This window comes from Scyliorhinus canicula, chromosome 7 (genome assembly GCF_902713615.1).
Source record: "Scyliorhinus canicula chromosome 7, sScyCan1.1, whole genome shotgun sequence".
NCBI classification, from domain to species: domain Eukaryota; kingdom Metazoa; phylum Chordata; class Chondrichthyes; order Carcharhiniformes; family Scyliorhinidae; genus Scyliorhinus; species Scyliorhinus canicula.
Window position 1 is genome coordinate 108176198 of NC_052152.1, and position 21817 is coordinate 108198014.

Below are 21817 nucleotides of genomic sequence, written 5' to 3' on the forward strand. Positions count from 1 at the left end.
AGCATTTTCCCTTTCGTTTCAGATTCTAGCATCCGCAGTAATTTGCTTTTATACTATAATTTATTAGCTTATTTGATCAACACCTTCCCTCCTTTATTTCCTTCCCTGTGTTTCCTAAATATCTTGTAGCTAAGAATAATAAATTCCTAGTCCTCCCCTTCTCGCAGACTTCACCTCACCTACCTCATTTACCACACACTTTGCAATTTATAGTACATATACTCCAAACCCATCTTGGACTGAAATAAAAACAGAAAATGCTGGGACTACCTAAGGTCTGATAGCATCTGTGCAGAAAGAGTTAAAAGTTTCAGGTCAATAACCGTTCATCTTTATACTGTTCCACATATGCCAGCTGTCTGATTCATCTTTATACTGTTCCACATATGCCAGCTGTCTGATTCCCTTCTATTTCTGAATGTATCTACTTTAGAGCACAGGTTCCCAAATTTATTGTATATCTACTTCCACATCTACCAGCTGCCCATGTATCACTACCAGCACACAGGTGTAATGTTTTAACCCCTTTGATATCCAAACATTGTACAGAATGAACAGGTTATAAATTCATATACAAATTTAAACAATGCTTTAATAGTACTACTCACCATTAATGTGATGGATGGAAGTGATTGAGCATAAGTGCATAATGTTTGGAGTGATCAACATGCTGACAATACTTCACTTTCATCTCAATGAGTGATGAAAATCCACTTTCACCAACAATTCAGGGAATGCTGCTTGCATTTGAACCTGAACCTCAACCAACTGCTTTTGTTGGAACCAAATGCTCCTGCAGTGTTGTTTGCAGTTGCAGAGCAGCCTGGAAGGTACTGTGCAGGGGTTTTTCTGTTCAAATTTGCACGTTAAAAAAAAGCTGCACATAACAACAGATTTTTGCCTAATCTTGACTCTTCTGTCAGTTGAGGTATCCAGGACAAGACTGTGGTGCATGGATACTGTTGAAAATGTCGTGAAAGGGTAGTAGGCTCCAGGGGTTTAATTTCTCTAGATACTTCTCCCACCATTTTCACCTAAATCTAGGATGATAGACCCATCAGTTTAACGTAATTGTACTAAGAATGAAGGCACCATTTTTAATTTTGATAATTCTTTCCAATTCAACATTTCCTAGAAACATATTCAAACACTGCAAAGTTTAAAAAATAAGAAGGGCCCTGCTGCCTCACAATGCTGAGGACCCGGGTTCGATCCCAGCACCGGGCCACTGTCCATGTGGAGTTTGCATATTCTCCCTTTGTCTGTGGATTTGTGCAGGGTAGGTGGATTGGTCACGCTAAATTGCCCCTGAATTGGAAAAGAATGAATTGGGTACTCTAAATTTATTTAATTTTTTTTTTAAATAAGAAGGGATATGTTCCCGAGAAACAAACTTACTCCACGTCTGTTTCAGTAACGCAATCCAAAGCACTGGATGTCATTGATGAACTTTTCTGTTCACCCAAATGGATCAATTCGAACACCTTCTGGCTGAGATTCGGGTTGGAGAATCCCTTGGGTGGGGGGGGGGGCGCGAGAATCGTGCCCCGACGCCAGCTTCCCCATTCTCCGGCGCCGTTTTTCAGGCGCCGGTGGGGTCGCCGGTTGGGGGCCGTTGACAGGGCCCCCTCCCCCGGCAATTCTCCAGGCCCCAATGGGCCGAGTGGCCAATGGGTTTGGCCGAGTCCCGCCGACGTGGGTTATTCACCTCCCACACGGCGGGACCTGGCAGTGTGTGTGGGGGGGAGGGGCAGGGGATCGACCCGGGGGTGGGGGGGGGAGCACGTTGGCCTGGCCCGCGATCAGAGCCTACCGATTGGCGGGTGGGCTGTTTCAGTGGAGGCCTACTTTACTCCGCGCCGGGCCCCTGTAAGGCTCCACCAAATTGCCCGGGGGCCGGCGCTTAGAAGGCGTGCATACGTGGGAATACGCCAGCCGTTCCGCGCATGCACAGAAATACACTGAGCGGGATCGCGTGGGCCGTTCCCCGCCGGTTGGGGCAGAGGGGACCATTCCGGCGCCAACATAGCCCCCTAGAAAGGTGAGAATTCCTCACTTTCGGGGGCCATTGATGCCGGAGTTGTTGGCGCCGGTTTTCTTGCCGGCGTGGGGACATATTTAGAAAATTCCGCCCTCTATTTTAGTTAGCATAGCCACATATTAAAAAATGTCTGATGCAGTTTCTTTGAATAGTTTGTTCCCTTTCAAGTATGACAATGTTCTTGGTCATGTTATATGTTTCAGATTTAAATTAAGATCTATGCAAACATAACCATCATTGATGTTTGAAAGAGATCAGTAAAGGTGGTGAAAATGACAATTTTCAAAGCATGGAATAATTTGAATTCCTCCAAAAGAAAAACTGGTATGAAAGTGAAAAATTAACATCTTGAAAGATAAGTGGGAATTACACTATAAAGGAGAAAATCTTGGGCAACAACAAATATTTTTTTTAAGTTGAGCAATTCAACCAAAAATATTCCAGCTTGTTTATAACCAGGCTCTACCATTCACTGTAATGTGTGATTGGTAGTGATAGTCTGGTATGTTCTCAATAGAAAGGAGTTCTGTTAAACCAGGTTAACAAAGCAATTGGCAGTTCCACTTCCCAAAACGAAACCTGCGGAAATGTTGCAAGCGCAAGCCGTCGACTGTTTTATTTAACTACCCCATGTTGTTATCAATCCTAGCAACAGAAGAGTCTACAAGTTGTAATTTAATGCAAATCACAATGAATTGGGAAAGCGTGAATTGAGTAAGAACAAGGGAGGTTCCATCATTAGGCCTGTAATGAAGAGTCTTGCATACCCTTCGGTGATGTCTGACACCAGAGTTACATGTGACAGTTTGGGAATCCTTGCTCTAGTGCTATTTGTTTTTCCCAATCTTCTCAGAACTTGGTTTCTTATGTTTATCCTAGTGCCTTTCCCTATGACAAAGTAGTTTAAACCCTAACCCGCAATGCCAGTTATATTCCCATAAGGCTGTTGGTCTCAGCCTTTAGATGCAACCTATCTGGCCTCTACAGGGCCTCCTGTCCAAGAACTAGGCCCAATGCCCAGGGGTCTGAAAAACCTCCCTTCTGTGCCATTCTCAGCTGCTTGTTGATCTCTCTTTTACTGTTTCTCCTCACAAGCTTGTGGCAGTATGTATCTCGGAGATTACTACCTTTTAGGTATTTCTTTGTAACTTGCTCCTGAAAGTCTCACTACAAGATATCAACCTTTTTCTTTTCAATGTAATTGATTTTGCCTGTCTCCCCCATCTCAAAACAAAATTCAGCAAAAGTTTTTTCATTGCCCTTGCATCACACTTATGGTGTTAGAAATGAAACTGAATTGTCACAAAGTTGTCAAAGATTGCAATCACATTTGGTTTCATGCAACCACCTTTACTGGAGCTTGTTGATCTCTCTACTCAAGTGCTACTTCAAATGAATTGTACATTTTTTCCCAATAGTTTTTCCTAAGATTGGTGAATAAAAGGAATGCTGTGTTTGAGGTCCCTAGATTTGTCTAGCTTGACACCTCGAAACAGAATGTTATGGGTAATTAGTTGCTTTGAATTGCCATCGGATAAATGAAGTGAATTGTTTTTCCAGGGGTTGGAAGAGTTTTGCTTTAAGTTCTGTGTCAATCATTTGACAGCCGTGACGCAAACACAAGGCTTTTCCGACATGGACCACGAACTCTTGAAGAATTTCATCAGCAAGGCTGGCAAGCACGGAGCATTCCGGAATTGAAGCAGGAACTTGAGCAGACACTGAATGCACCAGTCTCCTCGTCACCTTTTTGTTTTTTCTTCCCCTCTTTCTAATGAGTTTATCTGCCTTTAGGCATCAGCTCTGGCAGGTTGAATTCCACAGGTACCAACTGACACTGCCCAAGAAGCTATTTTTTCTTTGTCTTAAACAGGCTGTTCAAGGAGGGAAATATTTTAGCTGAGTTCCTTGCTTGGCATTGAGCTGTGCACAATTCTAGTGAGAGTTTGTTCAATAGTCATCTGGAGATGGGTCCTGATTTTTTACCTTCCCGAACCGTTGCCCCAGGAGTCACATTGGACCAAGATTAAACCTGGAACCGTCAACATCTGAATGGTTCAGCTGCATGTGAAAGGAAAAGCTTGTGGAATGATTGGGGTATTGTTTTTCTTTTTTAAAAATAAATTTAGAGTACCCAACATTTTTTTCAATTAAGGGGCAATTTAGCGTGGCCAATCCATCTACCCTGCATATTTTTGGGTTGAGGGGGTGAAACCCACGCAAACAGGGGAGAATGTGCAAACTCCACTCGGGCAGTGACCCAGAGCCTGGACCGAACCTGAGACCTCGGTGCCATGAGGCAGCAGTGATAACCACTGTGCCACCGTGCTGCCCCCTTCATTTTCCGTTTGAAGAAAAGAGCCAGCATCAGAAGAATGAAACACGAGATTATGAAAGTAATTCTTTCAATATATTTTGCACGTTAGTACTAGAATTCTATACCTAATGTGTAATTCAGAACTAAGCATTATGGCTTGCTTTAGGAATATCCTTATGATTCCTGCATTTGCTGGTTTCATATCAGTGTCTACAAACCAATCGTGTTACTTCAGTCGTTTTATAATCCTAAAGCTATGGTTCCACAGTGAAAGCAAAATGAAGGCTAGCAACATGTCCCAAATGACTCATTAGAACACAAGTTTACCAATAATAGGAGAAATTCTTTATTCCAAGCAAAAGGCACTGGTGAGTGCTGTATCAATAGACACCTTAAGGAGCTGATAAACGTAAATTTATAAGGGAAGGGGAGGGATAGAGGAAGAATTGTCAACAGATAATTGAACATTTTATGAACGCAATAAATCCGTTTGTTGCTGGGAATACCAGCAGTGTCATTTGGAATAACTCCGCTGTCACGTCGATGGCGAGATGTTTTAGTAGATTAGTGTGGTGTTGAGGGATAGAACTTTATCTTCAGGTGTTGGCAGTGACTACACACTTCCCACAGCTTTAGTGAGCAGAGCAGAACTCCTTGGTTTCCTCTCTGACAGGTAGGAACTTTCCATCTGTCAGTAAGGAAATAAATTGATTTGAATTGTCTGCTGTTTTAAAGCAGATTTTATTTTGACAGTGAGGAGATTCCATCACCTGCTGGCTCTTTTTGTAACCTAGGCACAGCTGAAGCTAAGTCATTGTATCTCTCAACACTAAATCAGTGAACAAACAACCTTCAAGGCTGTTACTTCCTGGCTCCCCAGCATTGATATTTATGGGGTACCCCAAAGATGTGCTGGGGAATCCCTTTCGGATTGACTTAGAAACTATCTGAAGTGTTAATTTCCCCTGGACTATTGCGCTGGGAATCATCTGACAGTGATTTAAATCACTAACTTCAGATGGCTCTGCAGGTGTTATGCTAATAGTAGTCCTGAAAGAATTAGAATAAATAAAACCACTTCTAAATTTGAGTAATTATTTAAAAGACCCATGGGTCTTTTCTCCCATCCAAAGTATATACCAGTGTGGGCTGTAGGGAAATTACCAGCCTTGATTTCCAGAAACCTACAGGTAGCATTCTGCTTAAGATACTGGGGTATTATGTGAGGAAGGGACACTCATTCTGAACTATCTTTCCTCCTTGTTGCATCGAGTGGAGCTCTGGCTGAATCTGCTATATGTAGGCAGCAGTATAGCTTCCATCAGGGCTAACAAGTAGATGATTTACTTGCAACAAGTTTATGTTGGTTTGAACAGACTCACCTGAGGGTAGATTTAATACAGGTGCAGATTTGAATATAGCAGTATGTAGATGGACTTGCACTGAATTTGTTCCATAGTGTCCATCTCCCGGTTTAGCTGCAACCCATTATGGCCATCTGTTTTAACTTAGCTAACAATTAGTGAGGTTACAGCAGTAAGTCTGTCAATTAATTTAACATTTATAACTACTGTCCATAAGTAGTTCAAACACTTTGAAAATGAACATTTGACCATTATGTATTAGGTACCAAGAGTGGCGGTTTAATCATGTTAGTCATTTTGCCAGAGGCAGATAGCGGTATTAGATGTGCATTCAAATTTTTCCATTAATTCACTGACATATAAAATTAAGGATATAAATTTAATAGCTGGAAAAAGATATTTAAGCTAATTTGGAGAAACAAATCTACCTAAATGTTAATGCTGCCCTCAGTATGTTATTTGTCGTTACTGCTGTATTGTTGTTTACCTCTAGATTTTTGTATGTTACTAACAGTGACTACTGGAACCTTTGTTAAACTTGGTGTAATGTTAAAGTATAAGATGTTCAGTATAATCTGTTTTTTACATTCAAGTCATATAACCGGCTATGAAACTGGATGTTGTTGCAACTATTAAGCATCTCTCAGCTCTCCGCTTCTTTGATCAGCATTTAAAATAAAGGATTTAAAAATTGCAAGAAGGAGGATGATATTATCAATCATTTATTCAGTATTTGTGTGGCACTGGGATGGGTCATTTGAAGATGGGAACTGTTGTTGGGCATAGACTAACAATGTACGGAGTAGGCAGTGAATATCGTGCTGACAACCTGATACATCACATGCACAAATTGCATGGGATAGTTGCTAGATATGTTTAGTAGCATCCAAGCATGGCACACAGATGCTTTGGGTAGATTTGGAAAATAACTCTGGCACTTCTGCCCCAATGCTGAAAGGACAGCCTTTCACTATTTTGATACCACAAAGATTGCCTTTGGAGCATGTGGTGCAGAGTGCCAGCAAATTATTCAAAAGAGTTAACTGGTTAGTGGATGGGATCAGTTTATTGGGGTATACATTGGCATCAGTAGTACCATGTAAGGGTCAAATTATATACTTAAAACACATGTTTCCAAAATATAGAACACTTCCCATATGGCCATTTATCAAACAGACCGTGCTGCTAAATGTTATGCTGCAGTAATCCGCCTCCACTAACAAATTATAAAATACCTTTGTAGTAAATATAGATAGGCTTCCTTTGAAATGATGGGCCAGGGAGTAGAGTTGGAGATTTAGCCCATTTTGCTATTTGTTAGTGACGGCAGCTTCATTTCAATTCCAATTGCCTGCTCCACCTCAGGGTGTGTCACCAGCTTTAAGTAGGGGAGGAAATTAAGGTACTTCACTGTGGCATTTTTGGTTTCACGATTTTGATATTTTATATGCCTTGTGATGAAATCAAATAGCAGAGGTGTACTGTTGAGTTCGTTCACAACATTTGTGATATCTGCAAATTTGTTTTTATAAAATCAATTAAAACTGGAGCTTGCGCTCCTGAATCTATAACAAAAAAAACAATCTTGCACAGACACTTTGCAGATTTTTATTTACTATATTAAAAAATTTATAAAAACAGCAGTACCGTAATCCATAATGTGCAGTACAAATAAGAATTCTTGCTGAACAAATCATGAGTATAGACTTCTGCATGCTTTTAATCAGAAATATGTAAAGATATTTAACTCACATACTGATTAACCATTAATGTTCAATGATAACATATCCATGGTTCATCTGCATGGATGATGAGCTGTTGAGGGGACCAGTGCCCCAAGTTTTCGCTGTCACAAACACAAAACAATCCACCGTTACAATTATCCCAATCATCTGAATCATTAATAGAGCCTGTTTAGAGGACAATTTCAGAAACATTTACCACAAGCCCAATATTACAGCACAGATCTTACTTCAAAATTTGTTCGTCAAAATGTTTGAGACCTTCAGCAACATTTTGTTTTAGTAGTCTGCATTTTCAATTGTGAAGGCTAAAAGACTTGGAAGTCTGAGGTATATAAGCCAATGCTCAGTAGTGTGGCTTAATACTGCCTTTGTACTCTTTGTACATAATGCTAGTAACACCTGTTGGTACCTCTGCAAAATTAAATAGAGCATCAGTTTAAAACTCTGAAAAACAGAATCTGGTACTGGTGCAATGCACAAATCAAAAACAATAGTGCAGTTCACCACATCAATACATCTTACTATTTTAGATATCAGACTGTGGTAACACTTGTGCCTTTGGGTCCGAAGGTTGTGGGTTCAAGACCCATACCACAGACTTGGGCACATAATATAGGCTGGCACTTGAGTTGCTGTCTTTTAAAGTGAAATGTTAAATTGAGGCTCTCTCTGCCCTCCGGTAGATGTAAAGATTCTATGACCCTATTAAAAGGACATGATCAAAGAAGTTCTCCCTGTGTCATAGTCAAAATCGAGCCCTCAACTAACACCTAAAATGGATGATCTAAAGATTTATTTTATTGCTGTTGGTGGGACTTTGCAATATGCAAACTGTCTGCCACATTTCCTGCATTACAACTATACTTCAAAAGTACATTGGCTACAAATACTTTATGACATCCTGAGGTTGTGCTATATAAATGCAAGTTTTCTTATGTCTTATTGCAAACTTAAAGCATTTGTATCATTACCAGAACCAAAATTGATAGGCACATTACTTGCAACTTGGAGACAATTCAACTACACACAAACTTGTTTCTAGTTTGTCATAAGTAAAATCTTATACATAAATAAAAACATTAATAAAATTGAAACTGCACATATTCGGTGCAAATGCTACATTTAGGACCATATTTTCCTCCTTTATGATTAGGGTGTTAATTATCTTCATTTAATTGGGTTTTTTTTTTACAGACCCAAATCAAAATGCACAGATCACTTCATTTAACATATAATTGTTACTAGACATCAAAAAATCACCAATCCAAACACATAACAATGAGCCTTCCAGATCTCAATTAGCAACTAACCAATTGAAATGCGTGTACAAAACATGTTTGGTCAAAGTTGATGGAATTCCAATTCATTGACTGTAAGAAATACAAAAAACATTTGGAGCAGGCAGACTCAAATTTATGCCAGATACAAAAAGTGTGGCTGTGCATCACAGACTCAACAACTGAAAGGACCCAGCTAAAAGCATTACAACTTGCACAGAGCATCAAGCGAAGAGCAAAGCATTTTTTTTTCATTTGCACACATCAGTAATTCATTTTAAAGCGGTTGCTGCATTAACAGAAATACTGAGTATGTAGCAAGTAATGTTACATTAAAACAGATGAATGCAAATCATGAGACATGTCAGAGAAGGGAAGCACAGGTGAGTGGAGCTGAAGATTTAGCAGAGGTGAAGGTTGCTGAAAACTAACTAATATACTCCTTGTAAGTCTAGTGTACTAAATGCCCTTGTACATAGCTATGGGATTCAGATTATTCCAGGGGTCATTCTTGTAAACACTCAAGAGTAGTGGTAAAAATCAGAAGGAAAGATACTTTAATCAGTCCGTTCTATTATTTACTCTCACTTTTTGTTAAACTTAACACACAGCGGAAAATATGACCTTTAAGGCATGGTGTTTAGCAAAATAATTTTCTAAAATGACTTAAGAAACTCACTAACTGGAGGTTATAAAAAGAAAAAAAACCCTGGTAAAACAAAATCTGTGAAAGGAAGGAACATAAATCAACCTTGGCCAGAACTGATGAAGATTCAACTGCAGAGGATCATGCTCCTATGCAGTGCAGATGCATTCCTGAGTCAGATGAAAGTGCTAAAGTCAGTTGTCCTCCCTTTTCATACCACTGTTCCCATCTTTCAGTTTCTGCTCTTGCATCTTGTTCCTTGTGGATGCTGTAGAGATATCAACAAGACTGTCAGAATGAAAATATTTAATATTACTTAGACTAAAGGAACTGATTCAGTTTAGTATACTCACTTATTTTGTGGAGTACCGGAATTATAATAAAAGTAAACTTTATGATGGAAGTTTTATACATAATTCGGGATCACATGCATTCACACAGCTTCCCCCCCACCCCCAATTAAAGGGCAATTTAGCTTGGCCAATCCACCTACCCTGCACATCTTTGGGTTGGGGGGGGTGAGACCTACGCAGACATGGGGAGAATGTGCAAACTCCGCACGGACAGTGACCCGGGGCCAGCATCGAAATCGGGTCCTTGGCGCCGTGGGGCAGCAGTGCTAACCACTATACCACTGTGCCGCTCCGCAATTAGACAACTTAATGACTTTCAGAATGTGTTTCTTGTTTAATGGCTTTTGAAATGTTATTGTTCTGCCTGACTACGTGACCAAAGGCACTCGGGTTCAATTTATTTTTTGGTGAAGAAAGAGAAGGTTAACCTTTTAAATCATCATCTGAACTTTCTTGTTATTTGGACCCTACAAGTACTATTTTATTATTTCCCTGTGTGTCTTAGATTGCATCACTTCAACGTCTCTCCTGTTGCAAACAGCCTTTGGCTACTCGTCCTTTCTAATACTATACTGTAACTCATGCAAAGAACAATTTAGTACAAGATAAATAGAACAGGGGAATAAAATCAAATGGACTAGATGTAAACAGGGATCGACTGAATTGTTGGGGATATCTTAGGCAAAAAAAAACCACCACGGAAGAATGAGTAACGAATGTTAAGCAATAAAATGTTTCAAATGCATGCACTAAATCCATTGAGAGAAATAAAATATTTGACAGGAAACATTAATAGAAACCTGTATGGAAACTAGACAAAAACAGAAAACAAACAGGTTGATATACAATATATATGATAGGTAGCTTGGGGATTGGAAAGATAAAGTTGGGTGCAGTGGCAATAATACTTAAAGCGGTTATACATGTTACACAGAGAGAGGTGATATAGAACATACAGTGCAGAAGGAGGCCATTCGGCTCAGCAAGTCTGCACCAACCCACTTAAGCCCTCACTTCCACCCTATCCCCGTAACCCAATAACCCTTCTTAACCTGTTTGCACACAGGGCAATTTAGTATGGCCAATCCACCTAACCTGCACGTCTTCAGACTGTGGGAGGAAACCGGAGCACTTGGAGGAAACCCGCGCAGACACAGGGAGAACGTGCAGACGCCGCACAGACAGTGACCCAGCGGGGAATCAAACCTGGGACCCTGGCGCTGTGAAGCCACAATGCTACCGTGCTGCCCCAAAGAAGGAAGAAACACAGACAGGGAAGATGGTCGGAAATGAAATATTAATAAAAGGGCTTGTTATAATAATAGGTTGGTATTATATACATACAAATTATGGGAAGGAAATTTATAGTCATCAGACAAATGAGCAGCCATAATAGAACATAGAACATTACGGGCCCTTCGGCCTTCGATGTTACGCCGACCCGTGAAACCATCTGAAGCCTATCTGACCTACACTATTCCATTTTCATCCATATGTCTATCCAGTGACCACTTAAATGCCCTTAAATTTGGCGAGTCTACTACTGTTGCAAGCAGGGCGTTCCACACCCCTACTACTCTCTGAGTAAAGAAACTGCCTCTAACATCTGTCCTATATCTACCACCCCTCAATTTAAAGCTATGTCCCCTCGTGTTGGTCATCACCATCCGAGGAAAAGGACTCTCACTGTCCACCCTACCTAACCCTCTGACTTTCTTATATGTCTCTATTAAGCCACCTCTCAGCCTTCTCCTCTCTAACGAAAACAACCTCAAGTCCCTGAGCCTTTCCTCGTAAGACCTTCCCTCCATACCAGGCAACATCCTAGTAAATCTCCTCTGAACCCTTTCCAAAGCTTCCACATCCTTCCTATAATGTGGTGACCAGAACTGCACGCAGTACTCCAGGTGCGGCCGCACCAGAGTTTTGTACAGCTGCAGCATGACCTTGTGGCTCCGAAACTCAATCCCCCTACTGATAAAGGCTAGCACACCATATGCTTTCTTAACAGCCCAATAACCTGGGTGGCAACTTTCAGGGATTTATGTACCTGGATGCCGAGATCTCTCTGTTCATCTACACTACCAAGAATCTTGTCATTAGCCCAGTACTCTGCATTCCTGTTACTCCTTCCAAAGTGAACCACCTCACACTTTTCCGCATTAAACTCCATCTGCCACCTCTCAGCCCAGCTCTGCAGCTTATCTATGTCCCTTTATAACCTATAACATCCTTCAGCACTATCCACAACTCCACCGACATTTGTGGCATCTGCAAATTTACTAACCCATCATTCTACACCCTCTTCCAGGTCATTTATAAAAATGACAAACAGCAGTGGCCCCAAAACAGATCCTTGCGGTAAACCACTAGTAACTGAACTCCAGGATGAACATTTGCCATAAACCACCACCCTGTCTTCTTTCAGCTAGCCAATTACTGATCCAAACCGCTAAATCACCTTCAATCCCATACTTCCGTATTTTCTGCAATAGCCTACCGCGGTGAACCTTATCAAACGCCCTACTGAAATCCATATACACCACATCAACCGCTGTACCCTCATCCACCTGTTTGGGCTCCTTCTCAAAAAACTCAATAAGGTTTGTCAGGCATGACCTACCCTTCACAAAACCGTGTTGAGTATCGCTAATCAACTTGTTCTTTTCAAGATGATAAAAAACCCTATCTCTTATAACCTTTTCCAACATTTTACCCACAACCGAAGTAAGGCTCACAGGTCTATAATTACCAGGGTTGTCTCTACTCCCCTTCTTGAACAAGGGGACAACATTTGCTATCCTCCAGTCTTCCGGCACTATTCCTGTCGACAAAGACGACATAAAGATCAAGGATAAAGGCTCTGCAAACTCCTCCCTGGCTTCCCAGAGAATCCTAGGATAAATCCCATCTGGCCCACGGGACGTATCTATTTTACACTTTCAAAAATTGCTAACACCTCCTCCTTGTGAACCTCAATCCCATCTAGCCTGGTCGACTGTACCCGAGTATTCTCCTCGACAACATTGTCTTTCTCCAGTGTAAACACTGACGAACAATATCTATTTAACGCTTCCCCTATCTCCTCTGATTCCACACACAACTTTCCACTACTATCCTTGATTGGCCCTAATCTTACTCTAGTCATTCTTTTGTTCCTGATATACCTATAGAAAGCCTTAGGGTTTTCCTTGATCCTATCCGCCAACGACTTTTCGTGTCCTCTCCTCGCTCTTCTTAACTCTCCCTTTAGGTCCTTCCTGGCTAACTTGTAACTCTCAAGTGCCCTAACTGAGCCTTCATGTCTCATCCTAACATAAGCCTTCTTCTTCCTCTTGACAAGTGCTTCAACTTCCTTAGTAAACCACGGTTCCCTTGCTCGACAACTTTATCCCTGCCTGACAGGTACATACTTATCAAGGACACGCAGCAGCTGTTCCTTGAAAAAGCTCCACATTTCGATTGTACCCATCCCCTGCAGTTTCCTTCCCCATCCTATACATCCTAAATCTTGCCGAATAGCATCATAATTGCCTTTCCCCCAGCTATAATTCTTGCCTTGCGGTATATACCTATCCCTGCCCATTGCTAAAGTAAACATAACCGAAACATCACCAAAGTGCTCACCTACATCTAAATCTAACACCTGGCCGGGTTCATTACCCAGTACCAAATCCAATGTGGCATCGCCCCTTGTTGGCCTGTCTACATACTGTGTCAGAAAACCCTCCTGCACACACTGCACAAAAACTGACCCATCTATAGTACTCGAACTATAGTATTTCCAGTCAATATTTGGAAAGTTAAAGTCCCCCATAACAACTACCCTGTTACTCTCGCTCCTGTCGAGAATCATCTTTGCTATCCTTTCCTCTACATCTCTGGAACTATTCGGAGGTCTATAGACAACTCCCAACAGGGTGACCTCTCCTCTCCTGTTCCTAACCTCGGCCCATACTACCTCAGTAGACTTGAGTCCTCAAACGTCCTTTCTGCCGCCGTAATACTTTCCTTGATTAACAATGCCACACCCCCCCCTCTTTTACCACCTTCTCTGTTCTTACAGAAACATCTAAATCCTGGAACCTGCAACAACCATTCCTTTCCCTGCTCTACCCATGTCTCCGAAATCGCCACAACATCGAGATCCCAGGTACCAACCCATGCTGCAAGCTCACCCACCTTATTCCGGATGCTCCTGGCGTTGAAGTAGACACACTTCAAACCAGTATCTTGCTTGCCGGTGCCCTCTTTCAAACTTTTAACCCTATCCCTGACCTCACTACTCTCAACATCCTGTACACTGGGACTACAATTTAGGATCCCATCCCCCTGCTGAATTAGTTTAACCCCCCCCCCCCGAAGAGCACTAGCAAATCTTCCCCCCAGGATATTGGTACCCCTCTGGTTCAGGTGAAGACCATCCTGTTTGTAGAGGTCCCACCTATCCCAGAATGAGCCCCAATTATCCAGGAAACCAAAACCCTCCCTCCTGCACCATCCCTGTAGCCACTCCTTCAACTCCTCTCTCTCCTTATTTCTCACTTCGCTAGCACGTGGCACGGGTAACAACCCAGAGATAACATCTCTGTTTGTTCTAGCTCTCAGCTTCTAATAAAATTGTTTTAGGAGATTTTAATTATCCACTTATCGATGGGGCAAAGGAAGAGTAAATGGAGAACAGGGAATTTAATTTTAATGTATGCAGGACACCTTTCTTAAAAAGTGCAGTGGACCTATGAGGGAAAGGTATTCAATGTGGTTATGATTATTGAAGCAGATCTGATAGTTGAATTAAATGCGGGTAAACACCTCGAGTAGTGACGACAATATGAATAGCTGTAAGGTCCAAAATCTGAGGGGGTTAGTCAATAGTTTGCAAAAGAACTTCAAAAAGACTTTCAGCAATAATAAGAAAAATGAAATTGGCCAGTACATGTAATTAGAACTACTTGCTTGTATGAAAGGTACATTACTGGTTAGGTCAAATAGCCTGTATCACTGTTGTAATTTCTTTGTGTATAATTTGTTGGTCGGATCTGCACACATGGGGTCACATTAAATGATATTCAGCAGCAATACAACCATTTTTTTACCTCTGTTCTATCCCTCTGATATTATAAACCACATTATTTCTAAATTACAATGTCACAGTGAATGACTGCTTTTTGAATTATCCGTAATACCAAGCACAATTAAATGATTTCTGTAACCATTCTAATTTCAGCAAGGATAAAATATTTAATGAAGATAAACAATGTCTGGATAATCGATAACACAAGATTATGATTCATTACATGACTGTATGAGAGTTAATTCTGAACAATGTGAGCATAGGCGCTGGTGAGAGTGTACAGGATTATTAAATGACTACAGGATTGAGAAACTCTTGCATATTTGGACATCTACTGTGAATTGGCAGGATCATGTCCAAACACATTGCAATTTGCTGACAGCATCATTGAGCAGGAACGAACAATTTCCTGAGGCTGGGAGGGACAGTAATATCAGAAGTTTAGCCAAACTATTCTTCCTTTTGTTGTTGAACAGTTCAACCGACCTTCCTGGTAGTATAACCATTGCCAGTCTTGTATGTATCACAAACTATCGTGAAATGGAGGTAAGGAGCTGTCACTGAATCACACTTCCTGACGCAGAAAATAACTTATTATGCTGGAAGGAAAGACTGAACAGATGAGACTCATTACTCCACAGGAGGAGGACCCGATAGAGATCTTTAAAATTATGATGAGTTTGGTAGAATGGCCATTGAAAGTATGTTTCTATTTGTTAGAGAGACCAATAATAGGGATCATAAATGTAAGGCAGCCATTAATAAATCCTATAAGCAATTCAGGAGCAACTACTTATTTATGAGAATGTGGATATGCTTTGAAAAGGAATCTAAATAAGTATATGAGGGAGAAAGGAATAGAAGGAGATGTTGAAGGAGTAATGTTAGGTAAATTGAGTAAGAGGCGGCTCTGGCCGAATAATCTGTTTCTCTGCAATCTATGTTTAAACCAGCTTTAACTCATGAGCATTTCTTGACTTCTTCCATAAGAGATGTGGCTATGATTTTAGCACCAATTTATCATCATGCAGAATGCATTTGAGGTGCTAACTCAGATTATGGGTTAGTACATATGTTCACTTGTAAATTCTGACAAGGGTTTAATGTCAGTAAATTGAAAATGATTATGAATAAAGCAGCAATTGGACCAATTATTACTGGCAAGGACGGTTGATCCAATGAATTAGCTTTGTCTAGCTAGTTATCTTCCTATGAATTTGATTATTTTCACACTCAGACTGATGGTTAATCTACACTGGTGATATAAAGTGTTGCAGTATCCAGTGCCGCCAGCCATTTCTTGATATCACATGGAGTGAATCGTATTGGCCGATGACTGGCAACTGTGAAGCATGGAAGAGACTGAGATGGATCATCCACTTGACACTTCTAGCTGAAGATTGTTGTGAATGCCTCAGCCTTGGCTTTTGCGCATATGAGCAAGATTCTCCATCATTGAGGATGAGGATATTTGTGCATTGTCCTCCTCCAGTGAGTTGTTTAATTGTCCACCACCATTCACAGCTGTATGTGGCAGCACTGCAGAGCTTAAATCTGACTGGTTGTGGAATCGCTTAGTTCTGTCTATTACTTGTTTGGCCCAGACGTAGTCTTCTGTTGTAGCTTTACCTGGTCGAGACCACATTTTTTTGGTATGTCTGATGTTGCTCCTGGCTTGCTATCCTGCACTCTTCATTGAAGGGTTGATCCCCTGGTTTGGTGGTAATGGTAAGGTGGGGGATATGCAGGGCCATGAGGTTGCAGGTTGAGGTTGAGTACAATTCTGCTGCTACTGATGGCCCACAGTGCTTCATGGATGCCCAGTCTTGAGTTGCTAAATCTGTTTGAAGTCTATCCCATTTAGCACAGTGGTAGTACCACACAACACAATGGAGGTTATCCTCAATGTGAAGACAGGACTTTGTCTCCACAAGGACTGTGCGGTGGTCACTTCCACCGATACTGTCATGGTCAGATGCATCTGCAGCAGGCAGTTTGGTGAGGATGAGGTCAAGTAAGCTTTTCCCACTTGTTGATTCCCTCGCTACCTGCTGCAGTCCCAGTCTAGCAGCTATGTACTTTAGGACCCGGCCAGCTCAGCCTGTGGTGGTATTAGCGAGCCACTCTTGGTGATGGACATTGAAGTTTATATTTTGCACCCTTGCCACCCTCAGTGCTTCCTCCGTGGTGTTCAACATGGAGGAATACTGATTCATCAGCTGATGGTGGTACGTGGTAATCAGCAGGTGGTTTCCTTGCCCATGTTTAACCTGAAGCCATGAGACTTCATGGGATTCAGTGTCGATGTTGAGGACTCCCAGGGCAACTCCCTCCCAACTATATACCACTGTGCCACCACCTCTGCTGGGTCTGTCCTGCCAGTGAGATGGGACATACTTTGGGATGTTGATAGTGGTGTCTGGGACATTGGCTGTAAGGTATAATTCTGTGTATGACAAGCTGTTGCTTGATTAATCTGTGAGACACTTCTCCCAACTTTGGCACAATCCCCCAGATGTCAGTAAGGAGGACTTTGCAGGGTCAACAGGGCTGGGTTTGCTGTTGTCATTTCCGGTGCCTGGGTCGATGCCGGATAGTCAATCCGGTTTCATTCCTTTTTTATGATTTCCTCGCGGCTGAATACAACTAAGTGGTTTGCTAGGCCATTTCAGAGGGCATTTAAGAGTAATTGCTGTGGGTCTGGAGTCATATGTGGGCCAGACCAGGTAAGGGTGGCAGATTTCCTTCCCTAAAGGACATTAGTGAACCAGATGGGGTTTTTCTTAGGACAATCGACAGTAGTTTCATAGTCACCATTTCACTTTTAATCCAGATATTTTATTGAGTTTAAATTCGCAGTGGGATTCAAACCCAGATCCCGAGGTCATTACCATGTAGTAGCAGTCCAGCAACAATACCATTATGCGCTGAGGTCCCAGGTTCGATCCTGCCCTGTGTCACTGTCCATGTGGAGTTTGCATGTTCTCCGCGTGCCTGCATGGATTTCACCCCCACAATCCAAAAATGTGCAGGTTAGGTGGATTGGCAATGCTAAATTGCCCCTTAATTGGAAAAAATGAATTGGGTACTCTAAATTTAAAAAAAACCATTATACCACCACGTACCCTGAAAGATAGCAATTTCTGGATTTCTGCATGAACTGCACATGTTGCCTGAGTTACCACCTGTTTCACAAAGTAACAAGGGCGAATGCTGACAGTTTTGCAGTCATTATAACCACAAAATCAAGGCCATAAGCAGGCTTGCACAATGGGGAGGTAAATGGCAAATAAAATTTAATTAAGTGAAGTGTGACGTAGTCAATATAGATAGGAGATAAAAGGAGGCTACTTAATCCTTGGAAAGTCAAAAAACTAAATGTAGCACCATTAACAAAAGTGATTTGTAATTACAGATTCACAAATAAAGATAACAAAAGTTGATAAAGCCATAAAAAAGGGCATTGTCTGGGTTCATTTCTAGAGGAATAGAATATAAAAACAGGGAGTTAATTTTAAATTTACATCGAACCTTGGTTAGACCACACTTGGGTTCTATACAAGTTCTAATATCCATTAAGCAATGAGTCGTTCCAGCACAGGAGGAAGTCATTCAGCCCACTGAATCCCTGCTGACACTTAGTAGAATACTCCAGTCAGTCCGATCCCACCATTTTATCCTCCATTATCCTGCAACTTTCTCTCAAATAATCATCCAATTTACTACAAAAGAGATATTAAAGTATTGGAGAAAGGGCAGAATAGATTTACAAAGATGAGAGAATACAGCTTTCGGGACAGATTGAGCAGGATTAACATCTTTATGGACTAAAAGGACCGTTAAAATATGAGGAGGCATGACAGGGTGAATGTAGAGAAATCACTTCCACTTATGGCGAGTCCAAAACACAGAGATATAATTATAACAGAACTCACTGACTGAACAAAAAAAAACAATTTAGGAGGCATTTCTTTACATAGAGAGTGGTGAAAATGTGGAATATGATGCCACATTGTGTGGTAGGGACATTTGAAGGGGAAGCTTGAAACATATGATGGTCAAGGCAATAAGGAAATTGGGTCAGATGCCCTTATTCTATGTAACTAGTTTGCACATTTTGAATGTAGTTATATCACTGCTTTGGCAGCAAATCTCCACTGTTGACAATGGCACCTCCTTGACAACTATGTTGGCATGGGACTGCAGTCACATAAAAAGGCAGTGCGGGCAAGTGCAGTAGGTTTCCTTCACTAGAAAACAGTTGAGATTTTATAACAATCCGAGAACTTCATGATCAGTTGTTGGCAGCAGTTGTTATTTGCAGGTTTGTTAAATCTGAATTAAAATTCTCAAGCAATATGGCAGGATTTGAACTCATCTTTTCTAGAATAAGTCAAGTAACATTATTATTGCACTGAGTACTCTTAAAAAATAATTTTTTAATTTGTACCAGTGTACCAGAACTGAACAATTGATTGAACAGCCATTTACTGTTGACTGGCTTGTTGTATCATTATGGTCTGGACATTCTTTAGTCAATTCCCCAATCCCTTCACAAACTAATCGTTGCAGATAAGCATTACAACTGAAGCAATGGTTTTCCATCAATAGGGAACAGCCAACAAAGCAATGAGTATAGTTGCATCAAACTGCTCTGATGATTATCAATGGAGTTTCAATTGGATTGGATTTGTTTATTGTCACGTGCACCGAGGTACAGTGAAAAGTATTTTTCTGCGAGCAGTTCAACAGATCATCATAGCACATGGGAAGAAAAGGGAATAAAAGAAAATAGATAATAGGGCAACACAAGATATACAATGTAACTACATAAGCACTGGCATCGGATGAAGCATACAGGGTGTAGTGTTAATGAGGTCAGTCCATAAGAGGGTCATTTAGGAGTCTAGTGACAGTGGGGAAGAAGCTGTTTTTGAGTCTGTTCATGCGTGTTCTCAGGCTTCGGTATATCCTGCCCGATGGAAGAAGTTAGAAGAGTGAGTAAGCCGGGTGGTAGGGATCTTTGATTATGCTGCCCGCTTTCCCCAGGCAGCGGGAGGTGTAGATGGAGTCAATGGATGGGAGGCAGGTTCGTCTGATGGACTGGGCGGTGTTCACGACTCTCTGTAGTTTCTTGCGGTCCTGGGCCGAGCAGTTGCCATACCAGGCTGTGATGCAGCCCGATAGGATACTTTCTATGGTGCATCTGTAAAAGTTGGTAAGGGTTAATGTGGACATGCCGAATTTCCTGAGGAAGTATAGGCGCTGTTGTACTTTCTTGGTGGTAGCGTCGGAGTGGGTGGACCAGGACAGATTTTTGGAGATGGGAATTTGAAACTGCTGACCATCTCCACCTCGGCCCCGTTGATGCTGACAGGGGTGTGTACAGTACTTTGCTTCCTGAAGTCAATGACCAGCTCTTTAGTTTTGCTGGCATTGAGGGACAGATTGTTGTCTCTACACCACTCCACTAGGTTCTCTATCTCCCTCCTGTATTCTGACTCGTCATTATTCGAGATCCGGCCCACTATGGTCGTATCGTCAGCAAACTTGTAGATGGAGTTGGAACCAAGTTTTGCCACGCAGTCGTGTGTGTACAGGGAGTAGAGTAGGGGGCTAAGTACGCAGCCTTGAGGGGCCCAGGTATTGAGGACTATTGTGGAGGTGTTGTTGTTCATTCTTACTGTTTGTGGTCTGTTGGTCAGAAAATCGAGGATCCAGTTGCAGAGTGGAGAGCCAAGTCCTAGGTTTTGGAGCTTTGATACAAGCTTGGCTGGGATTATGGTGTTGAAGGCGGAGCTGTAGTCAATAAATAGGAGTCTGATGTAGGAGTCCTTGTTTTCGAGATGCTCGAGGGATGAGTGTAGGGTCAGGGAAATGGCGTCTGATGTGGACCGCTTGCAACGGTATGCGAATTGCAGTGGATCAAGGCGTTCTGGGAGTACGGAGGTGATGCATTTCATGATCAACCTCTCAAAGCACTTTATTACGACTGAAGTCAGGCCACCGGACGGTAGTCATTGAGGCATGTTGCCTGGTTCTTCTTTGGTACCGGTATGATGGTGATCTTCTTGAAGCAGGTGGGGACCTCGGAGTGGAGTAGGGACAGGTTAAAGACGTCTGCGAATACCTCTGCCAGCTGGTCCGTGCAGGCTCTGAGTGCACGACCAGGGATCCCGTCCGGGCCCATTGCCTTCCAAGGTTTCACTTTCAGGAAGGCCGATCTCACTTCGGAAGCTGTGATGGTGGGTATGGGTGAATTATGGGCTGCTGGGGCACTCGACAGCGGATTGTTGGTTACCTGCTCGAACCGAGCAATTGCCCTGTCTTGACTATAATTTAGCACTGTTGTGAAATGTCTCCTGACCAGATTCTGTTTATGTCCCTTCCCCAAGAGACTGAGTACTACATGTCTAGTCTCTGGGCACGATTCTCCGCTCCCCACGCCGGGTGGGAGAATCGCGGGAGGGCCGGGCGACTTACGACAAGCCCCCTGGCGCCCCCCGTGATTCTCCCACCCCCCGCTTGGAAGAATCGGCGCTCGCCGTATTTCACGGCGACTGGCGATTCTCCGGCACGGACGGGCCGAGCGGCCTGCCGTTCCCGACCGGTTCACGACGGCGGCAACCACACCTGGTCGCTGCCGTCGTGAACATGGGCGCCAAATGCTAGTTTGAAGCTTGTGGGGGGTGGAGAGGGGAGTGAGCACCACGGCCGTGCTCGGGAGAGGACTGGCCCGCGATCGGTGCCCACCGATCGTCGGGCCAGCGTCTCAAAGCGACGCACTCTTTCCCCTCCGCCGCCCCGCAAGATCAAGCCGCCACGTCTTGCGGGGCAGCGGAGGGGAAGACGGCAACCGCGCATGCGCGGTTTGGAGCAGTCAGCCGTCGTGACGTCAGCCGCGCATGCGCGGGTTGGAGCCGGCCAACCTGCGCATGCGTGGCTGATGTCACATAGGCGCCGCCGTCGCGTCATTCTCGGCGCGCCGCCTTGACGCAAG

The 21817-nt window shown here is 42.6% G+C and overlaps 2 protein-coding genes across 4 annotated transcripts in view; one reads left to right on the forward strand and one right to left on the reverse strand.

Moving 5' to 3' along the window:
- Nucleotides 1–6422, forward strand: part of LOC119969258 (RCC1 and BTB domain-containing protein 2-like) — a 133451-nt gene extending 127029 nt beyond the window's left edge. For 2 of the 3 annotated variants that reach the window (XM_038802632.1, XM_038802631.1), the window contains exon 12: nt 3602–6422. In XM_038802632.1, the coding sequence (XP_038658560.1) occupies nt 3602–3742 (141 nt within the window). In that variant the 3' untranslated portion in view covers nt 3743–6422. The remainder of the gene's footprint in view (nt 1–3601) is intronic. The other variant, XM_038802633.1, reaches the window with a different exon arrangement.
- An 888-nt stretch (nt 6423–7310) lies between these two features.
- The window catches only part of rb1 (retinoblastoma 1), a 477115-nt gene continuing 462608 nt past the window's right edge, over nt 7311–21817 (reverse strand). The window contains exon 27 of the mRNA XM_038802634.1: nt 7311–9658. Coding sequence (XP_038658562.1) covers nt 9585–9658 — 74 coding nt within the window. The 3' untranslated portion in view covers nt 7311–9584. The remainder of the gene's footprint in view (nt 9659–21817) is intronic.